Here is a 20,161-nt window from a genome sequence, read left to right on the forward strand (position 1 = left end):
ACTGAACAGTTGGAGATTAGAGAAAAGTGACCCAGGCACTGGCTGTCAAAGGACTGTGCCAACATCTTGTGCTACGAAGCAGCTTTTGCTTAGCAATCACCTGTTCACTTCATTTGATGCTCAGTTGTGTTCCTCAAGGGTGTTTCACCTTATACAACTTGGTCCACACATGGACAAAGAGTTGTTCTCAAGAGGTGAATGCTATAGAGGAACCGGTGTTGGACTGGGATGGATGGAGGTTAAAAATTACACAATACTGATGGGACAGTGATTGGTCGAGTTGATTTGTCCTGCTTTTTGGGCACAGTACATATTTGGGAAAGTGTCATGCAATTGAAATGATATATCATTTCCTATAAATTCTGTGTCTTATGATCCTGTTCCACCGCTACTTGATGAAGGAGCAGCACTCTGAAAGCCAGTGCTTCCAAGTAAACCTGCAAGACAATAGCGTGGTGTTCTGTAATTTTTATGTCCATCCATCCCAGTCCAACACTGGTTCCTCCATATCATTCATCTCTTGAGATCAACTCTTTGTCCATGTGTGGACCAAGCTTGTATGAGGTGAGTTGCCGAATGGCCCTTGAGGAACACAACTGAGCATCAAATTAAGTGAACAGGTGATTGCTAAGCAAGAGCTGCTTCGTAGCACAAGATGTTGGCACAGTCCTTTGACAGCCAAGTGCCTGGGTCACTTTTCTCTAATCTCCAACTGTTCATAGTCAATCAAACCTTTCCAGTCCACTGTGTGTGGGGTCTTATTACACGACTGATATCTTTTCATAAATATTTATTTCTTACAGTCTATGGGAAAATAGTATAAAAGTTCAAAAATGAGTCATTCTGTGGACAGTTGACATCCTTCTTCTTACTTGAATCCTCTTGCAATGAAATCCAACATACCATATGCCTTCTTCACTGCCTGTACACTGCATGCTTACCTTCAGCGATTGATATATGAGGACACCCAGATCTCATTGCATCTATCTCTTTCTCAATCATTGCTTACCTTCATGATGATGGTTTGAATTTTCCCACAGTCTTTTCCCTTCTCTTCCTCTGCCACTGAGTAAAGAATCTGTCGGGCGGGAATACGTGCATACGCTAAACGCTTGCCATTGCTCAGCATCCAGATAAAGACATCCGGGACTGGTGTTTGTGGCTGAGGAAAGTCCATAGAAATTATTTCAGAATATTCCAAGGGAATTATAGCCAGTAAATGATCATCTCTGTGATTGACAATTCAGGAAACCAAATTCTGGATTAGTGGTGCTGGAAGAGCACAGCAGTTCAGGCAGGCATCCAAGGAGCTTCGAAACCGACGTTTCGGGCAAAAGCCCTTCATCAGGAATAAAGACAGTGAGCCTGAAGCGTGAAGAGATAAGCTAGAGGAGGGTGGGGGTGGGGAGAGAGTAGCAAAGAGTACAATGGGTGAATGGGGGAGGGGATGAAGGTGATAGGTCAGGGAGGAGAGGGTGGGGTGGATGGGTGGAAACGGAGATAGGCAGGTAGGACAAGTCCGGACAAGTCATGGGGACAGTGCTGAGCTGGAAGTTTAGAACTAGGGTGAGGTGGGGGAAGGAGAAATGAGGAAACTGTTGAAGTCCACATTGATGCCCTGGGGTTGAAGTGTTCTGAGACGGAAGATGAGGTGTTCTTCCTCCAGGCATCTGGTGGTGAGGGAGCGGCGGTGAAGGAGGCCCAGGACCTCCATGTCCTCGGCAGAGTGGGAGGGGGAGTTGAAATGTGGTTGATTGGTGCGGGTGTCCCGGAGATGTTCCCTAAAGCGCTCTGCCAGGAGGCGCCCAGTCTCCCCAATGTACAGGAGACTGCATCGGGAGCAACGGATACAATAAATGATATTGGTGGATGTGCAAGTAAAACTTTGATGGATGTGGAAGGCTCCTTTAGGGCCTTGAATAGAGGTGAGGGAGGAGGTTTGGGCGCAGGTTTTACAGTTCCTGCGGTGGCAAGGGAAAGTGCCGGGATGGGAGGGTGGGTTGTGGGGGGGGGGAGGGGCGTGGACCTGACCAGGTAGTCACGGAGGGAACGGTCTTTGCGGAATGCGGAAAGGGGTGGGGAGGGAAATATATCCCTGGTGGTGGGGTCTATTTGGAGGTGGCGGAAATGTCGGCGAATGATTTGGCTTATGCGAAGGTTGGTAGGGTGGAAGGTGAGCACCAGGGGCGTTCTGTCCTTGTTACAGTTGGAGGGGTGGGGTCTGAGGGCGGAGGTGCGGGATGTAGACGAGATGCGTTGGAGGAGTCTCTCTGAGCTGGAATCTGACACAAATTCCCAAACACACGAATATTTTCAAATATACACCAGCAAGAATGTCCTGAAGAAGGGCTTATGCCCGAAACATCAATTCTCCTGCTCCTTGGATGCTGCCTGACCTGCTGCGCTTTTCCAGCGACACATTTTTCAGCACTGATCTCCAGCATCTGCAGTCCTCACTTTCTCCCAGCAAGAATGTTCTGGACTAGGTACTACCAGAACTTTCATAGTCTACAGTGTTAGAAATGTTCTGGGCTACACAGTTTTCAGAATACTCCCAATCACATGCTGCCAGGGAGTTGAACACATGGCTACAGGGATGGTGCAGGAGAAAGGGTTTTGGATTCCTGGATAATTGGAGCTCTTTCTGGGATAGGTAGACCTCTATAAACAGGATGGTATTCACCTGAACCAGAGGGGTACTGATATCCTGGGGGGAAATATGCTAATGCTGTTTGGGTGGGTTTAAACTAATTCAGCAGGGGAATGGGAACCAAAATTGTAGTTCGTGTATATGGGTGGATGAGAGCAGTGAAGTCAGAACTAAGATATCAAGATCACAAGAAGACACCGACTGGCAAGAAGTTGGTTTGAAGTGTGTCTACTTCAACACTAGGAGTATCTGGAATAAGATGGGTGAACTTGCAGCATGGGTTGGTACCTGGGATTTTGATATTGTAGCAATTTCAGAGACATGGGTACAGCAGGGATAGGAACGGTCATTGTAGGTTCCGGGATTTAGATGTTTCAGTAAGAACAGAGAAAGTGGTAAAAGAGCGAGTAGTGTGGCACTGTTAGTCAAGGACAGTATTACAGTTGCAGAAAGCATCTTTGAGGACTCTTCTACTGAGGTAGTATGGGCTGAGATTAGAAATAGGAACGAAGAGGTTATCCCCTTGAGAGTTTTCTATCGGCCTCCAAATAGTTTCAGAGATGTAGAGGATAGGATTGCAAAGTTGATCCTCAATAGGAGTGAGAACGATAGGGTAGTTGTTATGGGGGACTTTAACTTTCCAAATATTGACTGGAAATACTGTAGTTCAAGTACTTGAGATGGGTCAATTTTTGTCCAATGTGTGCAGGAGGGTTTCCTGACACTGTATGTAGACAGATCAACAAAGGGTGAGGTCACATTGGATTTGGTACTAGGTAATGAACCTGGCCAGGTGTTAGATTTGGAGATTGGTGAGCATTTTGGTGATGCTGACCACAATTCGGTTTTCTTTACTTTTGTGATGGAAAGGGATAGGTATATACCTCAGGGCAAGTTATAGCTGGGGGAAAGGCAATAATGATGCAATTAGGTAAGTTTAAGTATGCATAGGATGGAGAAGGAAACTGCAGGGGATGGGCACAATTGAAATGTGGAGCATATTCAAGGACCAGCTGCTGCGGGTCCTTGACAAGTATATACCAGTTAGGCAGGGAAGAAGCTGTCGAGCGTGGGAGCCTTAGTTTACTAAGGAAGTTGAATCTCTTGTAGAGAGGACGAAGAAGACCTATGTTAGGATGAGATGTTATAGCTCAATTAGGGCACTTGAGAATTACAAGTTACAAGAAAGACCTAAAGAGAGCTAAGAAGAGCCAGGAGGGGACATGAAAAGTCATTGGTAGAAATGATCAAGTAAAACCCTAAGACTTTCTACAGCTATATCAGGAATAAAAGAATGACTAGAGTAAGGTTAGGGCCAATCAAGCATAAAACCTTCCTCCATTTAGAAAATAGTCTCTGCCTCTATTCTTCCTACCAAAGTCCATAAACGCATGCTTCGCCACATTGTATTCCATCTGCTATTTCTTTGCCCACTCTCCTAACCTGTCCAAGTCTTTCTGCAACATCCCCACTTCCTCAACACTACTTGCCTCAACACCTGTCTTTGTGTAAGCTGCACATTTAGTAACAATGTGCTTAGTTCTTTCGTCCACTTGTTAATGTATAATGTGAATAGTTGTGGTCCCAACACTGGCCCCAGTGGAACTCCACTAGTCACTGGTGGCCATCCTGGAAAAGACCCCTTTACCCCATTGTCTGTCTTCTGCCAGTCAGCCAGTCCTCTATCCATACCTTGCCCTAAACATCATGGGCTCTTATTCTTATTTAGCAGCCTCCTGTGCAGCACCTTGTTAAAGGCTGTCTGGAAATCTAAATAGATCATGTGCACCGACTCTTCTGTGTCAAACTTGCTCATTACCTCCTCAAAGAATTCTATTAGATTGTCAGTCATGACCTCCCTTTGATGAAGCTGTATTGACCCCTTTACCATGTACTTCCAAAGACTCTGCAACCTACATAGAACATAGAACATTACAGTGCAGTACTGGCCCTTCAACCCTCACTGTTGCGCCGACCTGTAAAACCAATCTGAAGCCCATCTAACCTGTTATTCCATTATCATCCATATGTTTATCCAATAACCATTTAAATGTCTTTAATGTTGGCGAGTCTGCGACTGTTGCAAGAAGGACATGCCACGCCCTCACTACTCTCTGAGTAAAGAACATACCACTGACATTTGTCCTATATATATCACCCCTCAATTTAAAGCTATATCTCCTCGTGCTAGCCATCACCATCCAATAAAAATACACCCTCACTGTCCATCCTATCTAACCCTCTGATCATCTTCTATGTTTCTATTAAATCACCTCTTAACCTTCTCTCCAACAGAAACTGCCTCAAGTTCCTCAGTCTTTCCCCATAAGATCTTCCCTCCATATCAGGCAACATCCTGGTAAATCTCCTGTGCATCCTTTTCAATGCATTCACATCCTTCCTATAAAGCGGCGATCAGAACTGCACGCAATACCTTCAAGTGCGGCTGCACCAGAGTTTTGTACAGCTGCAATATGACCTCACAGCTCTGAAATTCAATCCCTCTATCAATTAAACCTAACACACCATATACCTTTTTAACAACCCTATCAACCTGGGTGGCAACTTTCAGGGATCTATGTACATGGACACCGAAATCTCTCTGCTCATTCAAGCTGCCAAGAATCTTACCATTAGCCCAGTACTCTGCGCTCCTGTTACTCCTTCCAAAGTGAATGACATCACACGTTTCCACATTAAACTCCATTTGCCAAATCTCAGCTCAGCTCTGCAGCTTATCTATGTCACCTGCAACATCTGTAACCTGCAACATCTTTCTGCACTTATTCTACCAACCTTAGTGTCATCCGTAAATTTACTAACTCATTCTTCCACGCCCTCATCCAGGTCATTTATAAAAATTTCAAACAGCAATGGGCCCAAAACAGATCCTTGCGGTACACCACAATTAAGTGAATTCCAGGATGAACATTTCCTGTGTATCATCACCCTCTGTCTTCTTTCAGCGAGCCAATGTCTGATCCAAACCGCTAAATTACTCTCAATCCCATGCCTCCATATTTTTTGCAATGGCATACCATGGGGAACCTTATCAAACGCTTTACTGAAATCCATATACACCACATCAACTGCCTTCATAGGACATAGAACAATACAGCGCAGAACAGGCCCTTCGGCCCTCAATGTTGTGCCGACCTGTGAACTATTCTAAGCTCATCCCCCTACACCATCCCATCATCATCCATGTACTTATCCAAGGATTGTTTAAAAGTCCCTAATGTGGCTGAGTTAACTACATTGGCAGGCAGGGCATTCCACGCCCTTACCAGTCTCTGAGTACAGAACCTGCCTCTGAGATCTGTCATAAATTTATCACGCCTCAATTTGTAGATATGCCCCCTTGTACAAGCTGATGTCATCATCCTAGGATCTAATCTTCTGATCATCTTATATGTCTCTATCAAATCTCCTCTTAGCTTTCTTCTTTCCAATGAGAACAGACCCAAGTCTTTCGGCCTTTCCTCATAAGAGCTTCCCTCCAGACTAGGCAACATCCTGGTAAATCTTCTCTACACCTTTTCAAATTCTTCCACATCCTTCTTGTAATGGGGCGACAAAACTGTACACAATATTCCAAGGAAGGCCGCACTAGCGTTTTGTATAGTTACAGCATGACATTGCGGCTCTGGAACTCAATCCCTCTACGAATGAAACCTAACACACGTGTGCCTTCTTCACAGCAATAGCAACTTGGGTGGCAACTTTCAGGGATTTATGTACATGGACTCCCAGATCCTTCTGCGCATCCACACTACCAAGAATCTTTCCATTGACCCAGTACTCTGCCTTCCTGTTATTTTTCTCAAAGTGAATCACCTCACATTTAGCTGCATTGAACTCCATTTGCCACCTCTCAGCCCAATTCTGCAGTTTTTCCAAGCCGCCTGCAACTTGCAACATTCTTCCAAACTGTTCACTACTCCACCGACTTTAGTGCCAACTGCAAACTTACTAACCCATCCACCTATGTCTGCGTCTAAGTCATTTATAAAAATGACAAACAGCAGTGGTCCCAAAACAGATCCTTGTAGCACACCACTAGTAACCAGACTCCAGGCTGAATACTTTCCAGCAACCACCACTCGCTGCCTTCTTTCAGAAAGCCAGTTTCTAATCCATTCTGCTAAATAACCCTCAATCCCATGCCTCTGCATTTTCTCCAACAACCTACCATGTGGAACCTTATCAAAGACTTTACTGAAGTCCATGTACACCACGTCAACTACCCTCATCCACATGTTTGGTCACCTTCTCAAAATACTCAATGATCTGCCCTTGACAAAACCATGTTGAATATCTGAAATCAAATTGCTGCTTGCTAGATGATTATAAATCCTATCTTTTATTATCCTTTCCAAATCCTTTCCTACAATATAAGTAAGGCTCACTGGTCTATAATTACCTGGGTCATCTCTACTGCCCTTCTTGAACAAGGGCACAACAGTTGCAATCCTCCAGTCCCCTGGTACTAAACCTGTAGACAATGACGATTCAAAGATTAAAGCTAAAGGCTCCGCTATCTCCTCCCTAGCATCCCAGAGAATCCTCAGATAAATCCTATCCAGCTCAGGGGACTTGTCTACTTTCACGCCTTCTAGAATTGATAACACCTCTTCGTAACCAACCTCGATCCTTTCTAGTCTAATATCACATATCTCATTCTTTTCCACAATATTCTCCTTTTCTTGACTGAAGACTGATGAGAAATATTCATTTAGCACCTCTCTGATCTCTACAGGGTCTACTCTCAACTTCCCACTTCTGTGTTTGATTGGTCCTATTCCTACCCTTGTCATCCTTTTATTCATCGCATACCTATAGAAAGCTTTAGGGTTATCCTTTATTCTACCTGCTAAAGACTGCTCATGTCCTCTCTTTGCTCTTCTTAACTCTCTCTTTAAATCCTTCCTAGATAAACTGTAACTCTCCATCGCCTCATCTGAACCATCTCGTCTCATCGTCTCTTCTTCCGCTTAACAACAGAAGCACTTTGTTAGTAAACCACTGTTCCCTTACCTTATCACTTCCTCTCTGCCTGACAGGAACATACCTATCAAGGACACGCAATATCAGTTCCTTAAACTAGCTCCATACTTCGACTGTCCCCATCCCCTGCATTTTGCTACCCCCATTCTACACATCCTGAGTCTTGCCTAGTAGCATTATAATTGCCCTTCTCACATCTCTAATTCTTGCCCTGTGGCATGTACCTATCCCTTTCCATCGATAAACTAAACATAACTGAATTATGGTCACTCTCTCCAAAGTACTCACCTACGACTAAATCAAAAAACTGGCCTGGTTCATAACCAAGCACCAGATTAGTGCAGCCTCCCCTCTTGTCAGCCCTTCAACATACTGTGTCAGGAAACCCTCCTGCACACATTGGACAAAAACTGATCCATCCAACGTACTTGAGTTATAGCATTTCCAGTCAATGTTGGGGAAGTTAAAGTCCCCCTTAATGACCACCCTGTTCCTTTCACTCCTACCCAGAATCATTTTGATAATCCTCTCCTCCACCTCCCTGGAACTCTGTGGAGGCCTATAAAGTGTGACCTCTCCTCTCCTGATTCTAACCTCAGCCCATACTACCTCAGTAGATGAGTCCTCGTCAAAAGTTCTTTCAGTCACCATTATACTACCCTTGACTAAAAAGGCCACACCTTCTCCTCTTTTACTGTCTTGCCTGTTCTTAATGAAAGATCTAAACACTGGAACCTGTAACATCCATTCCTCACCCTGCTCTATCCATGTCTCTGAAATGGCCACAACATCAAAGTCCCAGGTACCTATCCATGCTGCAAGCTCACCTACCTTATTTCGGATACTTCTGGCATTGAAGTAGACACACTTCAAACCAGCTTGCTGTCTGCCAGCACATTCCTGTGACCCTGAAAACCTGTCCATTTCCTCCCTGCTCTCATCCTCCTGTGCACTGCAACTTCACATCAGGTTCCCATCTCCCTGCTGAGCTAGTTTAATTCACACCAGCGAATTTACATCCAGGATATTCGTACCCCTCTGGTTCAAGTGAAGACCGTCCTATTTGTAGAGGTCGTCCACCTGTTTGGTCACCTCCTCAATAAACTCAACAAGATTTGTGAGGCACAACCTACCCTTCACAAAACTGTGTTGAATATCCCTAATCAAATTATTCCTTTCTCGATTATTATAAATCCTATCTCTTATAATCCTTTCCAAACCTTTACCCACAACTGAAGTAAGGCTCGCTGGTCTATAATTAGCAGGGTTGTCTCTACTCCCCTTTTTGAACAAGAGGACAACATTTGCTATTCCCCGAGTTCTGGCACTATTCCTGGAGATAATGACAACATTAAGATCAGAGCCAAAGGCTCTGCAATTTCCTCCCTAACTTCCCAGAGAATCCTAGGGTAAATCCCATGTGGGCTGGGGAGTTATCTATTTTCACACTCCAGAATTGCTCACACCTCCTCCTTATGAACCTCAATCTCTTCTGGACTATTAGCCTGTATCTCAGTATTCTCCCCGATGACATGTCTTTTTCCTGTGTGAACACTGACGAAAAATATTCATTTAGTGGCTCTCCTATCTCTTCGGATTCCACGCACAACTTCCCACTACTGTCCTTGATTGGCCCTAATCTTACTATATTCATTCTTTTATTCCTGATATACCTATAGAAAGCTTGAGGGTTTTCCTTGATCCTGCCTATCAAAGACTTCTCATGTCTCCTCCTGGCTCTTCTTATGTCCCTCTTTCTGTCTTTCCTGGCTAACTTGTAACTCTCAAGTACCCTAACTGAGCCTTCACACCTCATCTTTACATAAGCCTCCTTCTTCCACTTGATAAGAGATTCAACTTCTTTAGCAAACCACGGTTCCCTCACTTGACCACTTCCTCCCTGCCTGACAGGTACATACTTATCAAGGTCACGCAGTAGCTTTTCCTTGAACAAGCTCCACATTTCAACTGTGCCCATCCCCTGTCATTTCCTTCCCCATCCCATGCATTCTAAATCTTTCCTAATTGCATCATAATTGCCTTTCCCCCAACTATAACTCTTGCCCTGTGGTATATGCCTAACCCTTTTCATTTCTAAAATATATGTAACTGAATTGTGGTCGCTATCACAAAGTGCTCACCTACCTCCAAATCTAACACCTGGCCTGGTTCATTAACTAGTACTAAATCCAATGTGGCCTCGCTTCTTGTTGGTCTATCTACATACTGTGTCAGGAAACACTCCTGCACACAGTGGACAAAAACTGACCCATCTAAAGTACTCAAACTATAGAGTTTCCAGTCAATATTTGGAAAGTTAAAGACCCTGTTACAACTCCCCTGCTACTTTTGCTCCTTTTCCAAAACTATTTTTGCAATCCTTTCCTCTACATCTCTGGAACGCTTTGAAGCCTATAGAAAACTCCAAACAGGGTGACCTCCCCTTTCCTGTTTATAACCTCAACCCACACTAACTCAGTAGATGAGTCCTCATCAAACATCCTTTCTATCACCGTAATACTGTCCTTGACTAACAGTGCCACACCATCTCCTCTTTTACCATTTTTTCTGTTCTTACTGGAACATCTAAATCCCAGAACCTGCCACAATCATTCTTATCTCTACTCTATCCACGTCTCTGAAATGGTCACAACATCAAAGCTGCAAGTTCACCCACCTTATTCCGAATGCTCTGGCTTTGAAGTAGACACACTCCAAACCACTTTCCTGCCTGCCGGTACACTCCTGTGATCTTGAAACTTTGTTCATGAGCTCACTACTGTCAACCCCCTGTGCACTGGAGCTACAATTCAGATTCCCATCCCCCTCCTGAATGAGTTTAAACCCTCCCAAAGAGCATTCGAAAATTCCATTTCCCACCACCCCCACCCCCATCCTCAGGATATTGGTACCCCTCTGATTCAGATGTAGACCATCCATTTGTAGAGGTCCCACCTACCGCAGAATGTGTCTCAATTATGCAGGTATCTGAATCCCTGCCTCCTGCACCATCCCTGTCGCCACGAGTTCAACTGCTCTCTCTCCCTATTCCTTGCCTTGTTATCATGTGGCACGGGTAACAAACCAGAGACAACAACTCTGTTTGCTACCCGTATCACATCCTGAATGGCTTACACCTATTCTCAGCTTTTTCCCTACCACTGACATCAGGCTAACCAGCTTCTAATTTCCCATTTTCTCCCTTCATTTTTTTAAAGTGTGGGATTGCATTAGCTACCCTTCAGTCCATTGGAACTCTTCCAGAATCTACAGAATGCTGGAAAATGATCATCAATGCGTCCATTATTTCTAGGGCTCTGGAATGCTCTGGAATGCAGAGCATCAGGCTCTGGGGACTTTTCAGGTTTTAATCCCATCAATTTCCTCAATATATTTCCTGACTAATAAGGATTTCCTTCAGTTTCTCCTTCATGCTCTGTCTACTCGCATTTCCTGAAGATTATTTGTGTCCTCCTTAGTGAAGACAGATCCAAAGTATTTATTCAACTGGTCTGCCATCTCTTTATTGTTCATTATGAATTCATCTGATTCTAACTGCAAGGGACCCACATTTGTCTGCATCAGTCTTTTTCTCTTCACGTAGAAGAGAAGATTTTGCAGTCAGTTTTTATATTTTCCACAAGCTTACTGACATATCATATTCTATTTTCCCTTTCCGAATTAAACTCTTTGTCTCCTCTGCTGAATTTTACTTTTCTCTTAGTCCTTGAGTTTGCTGCTTTTTTTTGGCCAATTATATGCCTCCTCTTTAGCTTTAACACTGTTCCTGGTTTTCCTTGTTAGCCATGGTTGTGGCACCTTCCCTGTTTTACTCTTATTTGAAAAATGTGTTGCTGGAAAAGCGCAGCAGGTCAGGCAGCATCCAAGGAGTAGGAGAATTGACGTTTCGGGAATAAGCCCTTATTCCCAATAGGGATGTATATTTGCTGAAGTTCACCCATGTGTTCGTTAAATGTCTGCTATTGCTTATCCACCGTCAAGTATCCTTGGCCAATTTATCCTTGCTTCGTACCATCAAAGTCAGCTTTCTATAAGCTCAGGATCTTAGTTTCAGATTTAATTGTGTCACTCTCCATCTTAAGGAATTCTATCAGATTATGGTCATTTACCCTAAAGGATCTCACAACACAACGTTGCTAACTAATCATCCCTCGCTGGGGTATCGAAGATGGCGGCGACCCAGCAAGTCTGAGTCTATAGTGCTCTTCCTAAGACTTGGGTAAAGTGGGTCACCCACCCCCACCACACTCACCAAATCATTCATAATAGCTGTTAAATTTAATTAGTTGCTTAGTATTACATTTAAATAGTCTAATATTTAGTAAAAATGACCAAAGGGAAGGGAGCCCGCAGCTCTCAGCAAGCAGGACCCCCTCCCCCACCCTCTCCCTCTTCAGCTGCAGCAGAGGCGTCCACAGCCGCCCCGGGGGACTTACCTACAGTAACAAGCCTTGTGGAGATGATCTGCAAACTGGACGCGAAGATCGACGCTTTTATCGAGGAGTCCCGAAATCGATGGGACTCACTCTCGGCCGCGCTGCAGAAGCACGACCGAGACATCCAGGAAATCGAGCGCCGAGTCGGAGGGGTGGAGTTAAAGGCCGCGACCTCCGTAACTACAGCTCAATCAGCCGTGGATCAGGTCCGGACTCTCAAACAGCGAGTCCGGGCCTTAGAGAATTACATTGACGACCTCGATAATCGAGGTCGTCGAAAAAATATTCGTTTGCTGGGCCTTCCCGAACGGGAAGAGGAAGGCCAGCTTACAGCATTCCTGGAGCAGTGGCTGCCACAGCTTTTAAATCTGGAAGCTGGATCAGGCCAGGTAAGGGTAGAATGGGCCTACCGGGTCGCAATACGTGGGCCCGGCTCGAACCAGCGCCCACGCCCGGTCCTGTTCCAGCTGCAGAGCTATAGGGAGAGGCAGATACTCCTAGAAGCTTCTAGAAATCTTGGAAAAGACCCCCAAGCTATGATCTATAAAGGATCCAAGATCATGTTATTCCAGGACATTTCCCCAGCTCTAGTCCGAAAGAGGAAGGCATTCGACGAGGCGAAGAAGCGTTTAAGGGACTTAAATATTCAGTACTCCTTACGCTCCCCAGCGACGCTACGCTTTAACCATGAAGGATCCGTATATAACTTCGGATCACCAGAAAAGGCTAAGGAATTCTTGGACTCTCTTAGATAAACTGTAAGAGATCATGGATGTTGGTTTGCCTTTCCCCCCAATTTGGTCTATATCCCCCCTTTTTTTTCTTCTTTTTTCTTACCTTACTGTTTAATATTATCAAGGGTGGTGGGGAGAGGGATTTGATTTTCTCCCCCCACCCCCCACCCCCCCCCCCCCTTGGGGTTGTTTTATTTTATTATTTTATATATATGTGTGGGTATGTATGTATATGTATGTATATGTATGTGTATGTATATATGTGTATGTGTATATGTATATATATATATATATATGTATATGTGTATATATATGTATGTATATATGTGTGTATGTATGTGTATATATATATGTATATATAAATAAGCTGGGGGCTTTGGTTAATGTTGGTGGGGGGAGGTGGTTACCTTATTCTATTTTACCTCTGTCTTTAGGAGCGGGGTTGTTTCTCCCTTGTTATTTTGTATTATTATATTTAATTATTATTTGTTGAGGTTGTAATTTTATAGTTATATATTTATATATGGTATTAACATTACCAAATATATCCAGGTGTTGGTGTGGGCGGGGGTAGGGTGCTCACTGTTAACTATAGCTTTGTATTATATCTGAATTCTCCTCATTTTATTGAGGAGCGCCTGGGTCAAGGGTGGGGCATTGGTTGGGAGAGGATATGATGGACTTTTGGAGAGGAAGTGACACCCCCTGGGAACAAGGGGGAAAATCTCCACTTACGTACGTTTTATTTTTTTTTATTTAGAAATAGTTTTTTTATTATACTGTTGTGAGTGTATTAGAGAGCCTTTATTTTTGTAAATTTTATATGCTCTATGATTGGGATGTTCTAGATAGGGTCTCCCCTCCCGAGGGGTCTCGGATTTACCCAGATGATTATGGTTGATCAGTCGGTTAAGTGGTGCACCTGGAATGTCAAGGGGAATAATTCGCCAGTCAAAAGGAAGAAAATATTATCAAATCTTAAGAAAGAAAGAGTCGATATAGCTCTCCTACAGGAGACACACCTGCCGGATAAAGAACACTTGAAATTACAACAGGGTGGTTTTGATCAGGCCTTTTTTTCTTCTTTTAGCTCAAAAAGCAGGGGAGTTGTTATTCTTGTTCGGAAGAATTTCCCTCTCAAAATCCTAAATCAGATAAAAGACGAATCTGGACAATATATTTTGATCAAAGCCCTCAGAAATGGAGAGGAATATGGGATTTTAAATTTGTACTGCCCCTGGCACACCGCTTTAAATTTATAACGGAAGCTTTTTCAAAATTGATGGCATTTGGTGCCCGTCATACAATTATAGGGGGAGACTTTAATTGTATTATGGATCCGGAAATAGATAGGATTCCCAAGAGTACTGTAGGAGTATCTCCCAGATCTAGACAATTGGTGGATCTGAACAAAGAATTAGGATTAGTAGATGTATGGAGATGTCTTCATCCACAGGGCAGAGATTTTTCTTTTTATTCTAATCCACATAAATGCCATACCAAAATTGATATGTTTTTTGCCCCGTTGATTTTTTAAAATTCCATATCATTCTGTAAAATAGGTAGTATAGCAATTTCCGACCACGTTGCTGTATATATGGAAACTAAGGCGAGGAACAATGGGACATCCCCTCGGCATTGGCATATGGATCCCTTCCTAATGAAAGATAGTAAATTTGTAAAGTACTTCTCTCACGAATTTAAAACTTTTTTAGAAATTAATTCAGGTACGGCTAGCAACCCATCAATGATGTGGGAGACCATCAAAACTTACACGCGAGGTTTGATCATCTCCTATTCAGCGACCCAAAAAAAATTGAAGGGAGAACAATAGCGTCTGCTCGAAACTCACTTAAAAGCAGCTGAAACAGCATACGCTGATAGACCTTCTATTATTAAATTGCAAAAGATTACGGCTCTTAGGACAGCTCTAAACACTACGCTTACTCAAACGGCTAAGAGGGAAATATTATTTGCAAAACAAAGGTTATATGAATATGGCGACAAACAGGGTAGATACTTAGCATTTCTTGCAAAGAAAAAAAAGGCCCCTCAGACTATTACGTCTATCAAGGAAAGTACGGGTATTTTGACTCATGATCATAAAAAGATTAATGCGATCTTTAGAGAATTTTATTCTGAGTTATATAAATCGCAGGATTGTGAAGATAGGACTAGGAGGATGCAGTCATTTTTTAAAAATTTGACTTTTCCGGGCCTAACTCCGGAACAGGTATCGGTCCTAAATGCTCCTCTAACAGCCCAAGAAATACTTGATGCAATTAGGCAACTTCAGAGCGGAAAGGCACTGGGCCCAGATGGTTTTCAAGCTGAATTCTATAAAGAATTTACAGAAATATTGGCTGGTCCACTTATGGACATGTATAACTATGCATATAGTCAGGGCTGTCTCCCGCCTTCGCTGAAAGAGGCAAATATCTCTCTTATCCTTAAAAAAGGAAAGGATCCAGAAGATTGTACGTCATATAGACCAATATCCTTGCTAAATGTAGATTTTTAAATCCTTTCTAAAACGTTAGCACTGAGACTAGAAAGGGTACTGCCACATATTATAAAGGAGGATCAGACGGGGTTTATTAAGGCCGTAGATCATCCAATAATATTAGAAGGGTTTTGAATATGATTCAAGCCTGTCATCAGGGAAAGATACCAGGAGTAGTAGTTTCATTAGACGCGGAAAAGGCATTTGATGGGGTTGAATGGTCATATTTGTTTTACACATTGGAAAGGTTTGGCGTTGGACAGGTGTTTACCAAATGGGTCTCAACATTGTATAGTGATCCCAAAGCAGTTATGGTTACCAATGGATTAGGTTCGGATAGCTTCAGTGTGGGTAGGGGCTGCCGTCAGGGATGTCCTCTCTCGCCATTGTTATTTACACTAATAATTGAACCACTAGCAGAAGCTATACGAGCTGGTCCTAATATAATGGCCCCAAGGATTGGTACAGGTAAACATAAAATTACCCTTTATGCAGATGATGTTCTTTTATTCCTCAGTAATCCTCTGATGTCCGTACCTCGCCTAATCCAAGTTATTAATACATTTAGTGCATTCTCAGGCTATAAAATTAATTTTTCAAAATCGGAGGCTATGCCAATGGGTGGCCTTGCTATGACACCCCACTTAGTTGGCAGAGGATGGCTCTACGTAAATTATATGGCTGGCTGGCTGGAATCATAGACGGCCCCTCATTAAGCTGAAGAAGCTACAGCTTCCACAGACAAGGGGAGGACTGGACTTCCCAGATTTTAGGAAATATCAGTTAAGTTCCCTATTAGGTTACATAGCTGATTGGGTCTTGTCTGATCCACAATCAATCTGGTTGGACATCGAGGCTTCTCAAGTGAAATACCCATTTATTAACCTCTTATTTTCAGACAAGAGGAAAATCATTACAGATCACTGTAAAAACCCTATAATACTAAACACAATTAAGGCTTGGAATATAATGCGGCAAAATGAGGGTAATTCACAAAAAACATCCCCATATGCACCGATAGTGGGAGCATGGGGATTCCAACCGGGGTTTACAGATGCCACTTTTAAACTCTGGAGATCCAGGGGTATCTCATGTCTAGTGGACCTACTTAAAGATGGGGTCCTGATGTCTTTTGAACAGCTGTGTCAGAAATTCGGATTACCTAATGGAGAGCTCTTTCGATACTTCCAAATTCGAGATTATATACAGAAGAAGACTACGTTATTAGATAGTCTTTATAAATCAGATAGAGAATATAATGTCCTACGACCAGTGGGGGTATCTTCCGTCAGCACTATTTATCATTTACTACATGATGAAGTATCGGGAGATATGGACAATCTGCTTAAAACATGGGATCAGGATTTGGGACTAGAAATCTCTATAGAAACGTGGAATGATATTTGGGAAAATGCTAGAAGAATTACTATCTGTAACAGAACCCAGGCTATCCAGCTGAAGATACTTCATAGGGCCCATATAGCACCGGTTCGATTGGCAAAATTTAAGGCAGGAGCATCTCCAATGTGTCCCAAATGTAAAATCGAGGTAGGCACTCTTGTACATTGCTATGGACCTGTCATAAGTTCCGTAGATATTGGACTAAAGTATCAAGTACCCTGACAGAAATTTTAGGAACGGAAATTAAAGTGGACCCTGTATCTCTCCTTTTGGGCTTTTCGAACTTTCCCTCCCTGGACATGTACGGGAAGAGACTATTTTCTATTCTCTCTTTCTGTGCAAGGAAAAATATTTTGGTGAACTGGGTGGCTGAGGGCCCCCCTGGACTTTCAAATTGGTACAGATTAATTATGGAAGGTATTCCCCTTGACTTCCTTACAAATATGGTGCACTGAAAGACCAAATTATTTTATAAAATATGGCAGCCCTTCTTGGATTACATAAATACAGATATTTCGGCTATCCTAACAAGGGCTTTTATTTAATTGAGATTACAAACCTGGCTGGTCCGGGGCCCCTTAGGAGAGGAATCCCGCACAAATACAGGTTTTATTACATTTGATGTTAACACATTCCGAGCATGTAAGAGACTTAAATATACACTCTGGTTAGTTGTAGGTTAGATTAGTAGAAAGTTTAGTTTTGTTTTTTTTTCTTTTTCGGTTTTTTTTCTTTTGTTAAATTTTGGCTATTGTATATTTGATTTAATTGTATATCAAGGTTTGTATTTGACAGTTTTGTTTATTTTTGTAAACTTGTAAAAATGTTAAATTTCTAATAAAAAATCTATAAAAAAAAATCATCCCTCTCTACACAATACCCAAGTTTCAGGTGAAAGGGGAAAGATATAAAAAAGACCTGAGGGGCAACCTTTTCCAAAAGAGGGTGATGCATATTTGGAATGAGCTGCCAGAGGAAGTTGTAGAGGTGGATACAAATGTAACATATAAAAGACATTTGGACAGGTACATGGATGGGTTTACAGGGATATGGGCCAAATGCAGGCAAATGGGACTAGTTCAATTCAGGAAACCTAGTTGGCATGAATGATTGGGTCGCAGGGTCTATTTCCATCCTGTATGACTATGATTCTATGAATGGCCTAATTCATCTCCTATATCTTATGGTCTTGAGGTCTCCTTTTTGGAGGAGACAGTGCAGGCCAATATTAGATCAGCTATTGCTGAGTTTGTAGTCAGTGATGAGGCTGATTCTATTGAAAATGACAGTGGTCACATCCATGACTTTCCTCCTTATATCCTATCATTTCTTCAACTTTACAAGCTGCAGATAAGATAAACATGTGCCTCTCACTTTCTCCTCTCCTCTCATCACAATTCTAACCCCGTGTCTTTCAGGTACCAAAATAAAGCAACCTGTTCAGGTAATGGATGAAGAACAAGCAGACAGTAATGGTAAAAACACAGTCACCAGTTCAAATACTGATACTGTGTGGGTCAGATTAGAGGTGGGATGTGCAAGTGGCGAATGAAGAATGAAGGATAAAGGAAGCGCATACATCAGTCGCACAGAGATGGAGGTAAGCCACGCTCTGCTCAAGGGGCGGCACAGTGGCTCAGTGGTTAGCACTGCTGCCTCGCAGCGCCAGGGACCCGGGTTTGATTCCCGCCTCAGGCAACTGTCTGTGTGGAGTTTGCACATTCTCCCCGTGTCTGCATGGGTGCTCCGGTTTCCTCCCACAGTCCAAAGATGTGCGGGTTAGGTGAATTGGCCATGCTAAATTGTCCCATAGTATTAGGTGGATTAGTCAGGGGTAAATGTAGGGAATGGGTCTGGGTGGGTTGCTTTTCGGAGGGTCGGTGTGGACTTGGGCCGAAGGGCCTGTTTCCATATTACAGGGAATCTAATCTAATTTCCAAGAGGAAAGCTACTCGACGAAGCTGTAGGTTTGCAGAATGAAATTCCTCATGCACAGGGAAGCCTACATAATGTTTAACTACAAGCTAACATCCCATTGAACAACTGGAGAAAAATCAAATAGTTGTACATTAATTCCCAGTTTATAAATTTCTGGACAACCTACTGAAATACTCAGATAGTTCATAATTTATCCCAATAGTGATCTCACCTCCTCCACTCGCATTTTGATTTTCTCCAGTAGCTTTTGTGCTTCACGGAGTTGCTCCTTTACATTTTTCTTGTTCAATCTCTTCATAATTCTAAGTGCCTGCTTTGCATGGATAATCTGGAAAGTTTTAAAACAAGAATATTTTCAGGCTTATTCCTGATGAAGGGCTTAAGCCTGAAACATCAATTCTCTGCTCCTCGGATGTTGCCCTGACCTGCTGTGATTTTCCAGCACCACACTCACGACTCTCTTCAGGATAACTGAAGTACAGAGAACTAGGCCTGGGTGTGTAAAGGGATTAAATTAAACATGAGATTGTCATGTCAGATCAGTAAAGTGTCCCATCTTGCAATGTCTTTGTAGACATATTTCAGAACTGACATGGGTCCAGTGAGAAATCCCAGAACTGACACATTGGTCAGTGAGGAATCCAGGCACCAACAGTGGCACGGTGTGGATTCCCAGCACCGACACTGATCTAGTGCGGATTCCTGGCACTGACACCGGTCCAGTGGAGAATCATGCTACTGATACTGGACTATTAGAAAATCCCAACATTGACAGTGGCCCAGTTGGAATTCCCAGCACTGACACTGGTCCAGTGGGGAATTCTGTACTGACAATGATATAGCAGGTATCCCCAGCACTGTCAGCATAGATTCCCTTATACTATCAGTGGAACAACTGCGAGTCACTTTCATCAATAAATTATTGTCTTCTGTACTGACACGGGCTTAGTGTGGAGTCACTTATAGTGACACTGGCCCAATGTGGAACTGCAGTTCTGTCTCTGGCTAAATACTGACCAAATACTGCCTCCACCAACACTAATCCAATCGTGTATTCTCTCATGGTGATATGTCAGTAACTGAAAGCAAAAGAAAGAACAAACTGCTCCCAATTGAATAAATCTGCTCAAGAATTAATAAGTAGCTTCGAGACTTTCTAGAAATAGCAAGTCCTCATTCACTCACAATATTATGCTTTAAGGACTTAATCCGACATCTATCCAAATTGTTGGGTCTGCTTGTAGTTTTCTTTTCAGCGTAGATGTGGTATTGCCTAGCACAAAGAAAACAAATAGTCAACTTTAATTTTGTGAGCAAAATAGCATCTCCCAACTGACAACTAGAAAATGATGATAAATGTACATTTTAATATCGCTAGTGGCTTTCATACAATACGGCTTTGTAAAGATTTACAGATGGTAGTGCTTGAGGAATCAGCGTCTATTATGTAGCAAAACAGTTCAGCTATTTC

At 42.9% G+C, this 20,161-nt stretch overlaps 1 protein-coding gene across 3 annotated transcripts in view; it reads right to left on the bottom strand.

The window, feature by feature from the left end:
• The window catches only part of fer1l4 (fer-1 like family member 4), a 356,632-nt gene that overhangs the window by 215,569 nt on the left and 120,902 nt on the right, over positions 1–20,161 (bottom strand). For all 3 annotated transcript variants that reach the window (XM_072556056.1, XM_072556055.1, XM_072556057.1), the window contains 3 exons: positions 19,876–19,963; positions 18,902–19,018; positions 1,010–1,162 (listed from right to left, as the gene is read on the bottom strand). In XM_072556056.1, coding sequence (XP_072412157.1) covers positions 1,010–1,162; positions 18,902–19,018; positions 19,876–19,963 — 358 coding nt within the window. The remainder of the gene's footprint in view (positions 1–1,009; positions 1,163–18,901; positions 19,019–19,875; positions 19,964–20,161) is intronic.

The sequence above is a fragment of the Chiloscyllium punctatum genome, chromosome 37, assembly GCF_047496795.1.
Source record: "Chiloscyllium punctatum isolate Juve2018m chromosome 37, sChiPun1.3, whole genome shotgun sequence".
In the NCBI taxonomy this organism is placed as follows: domain Eukaryota; kingdom Metazoa; phylum Chordata; class Chondrichthyes; order Orectolobiformes; family Hemiscylliidae; genus Chiloscyllium; species Chiloscyllium punctatum.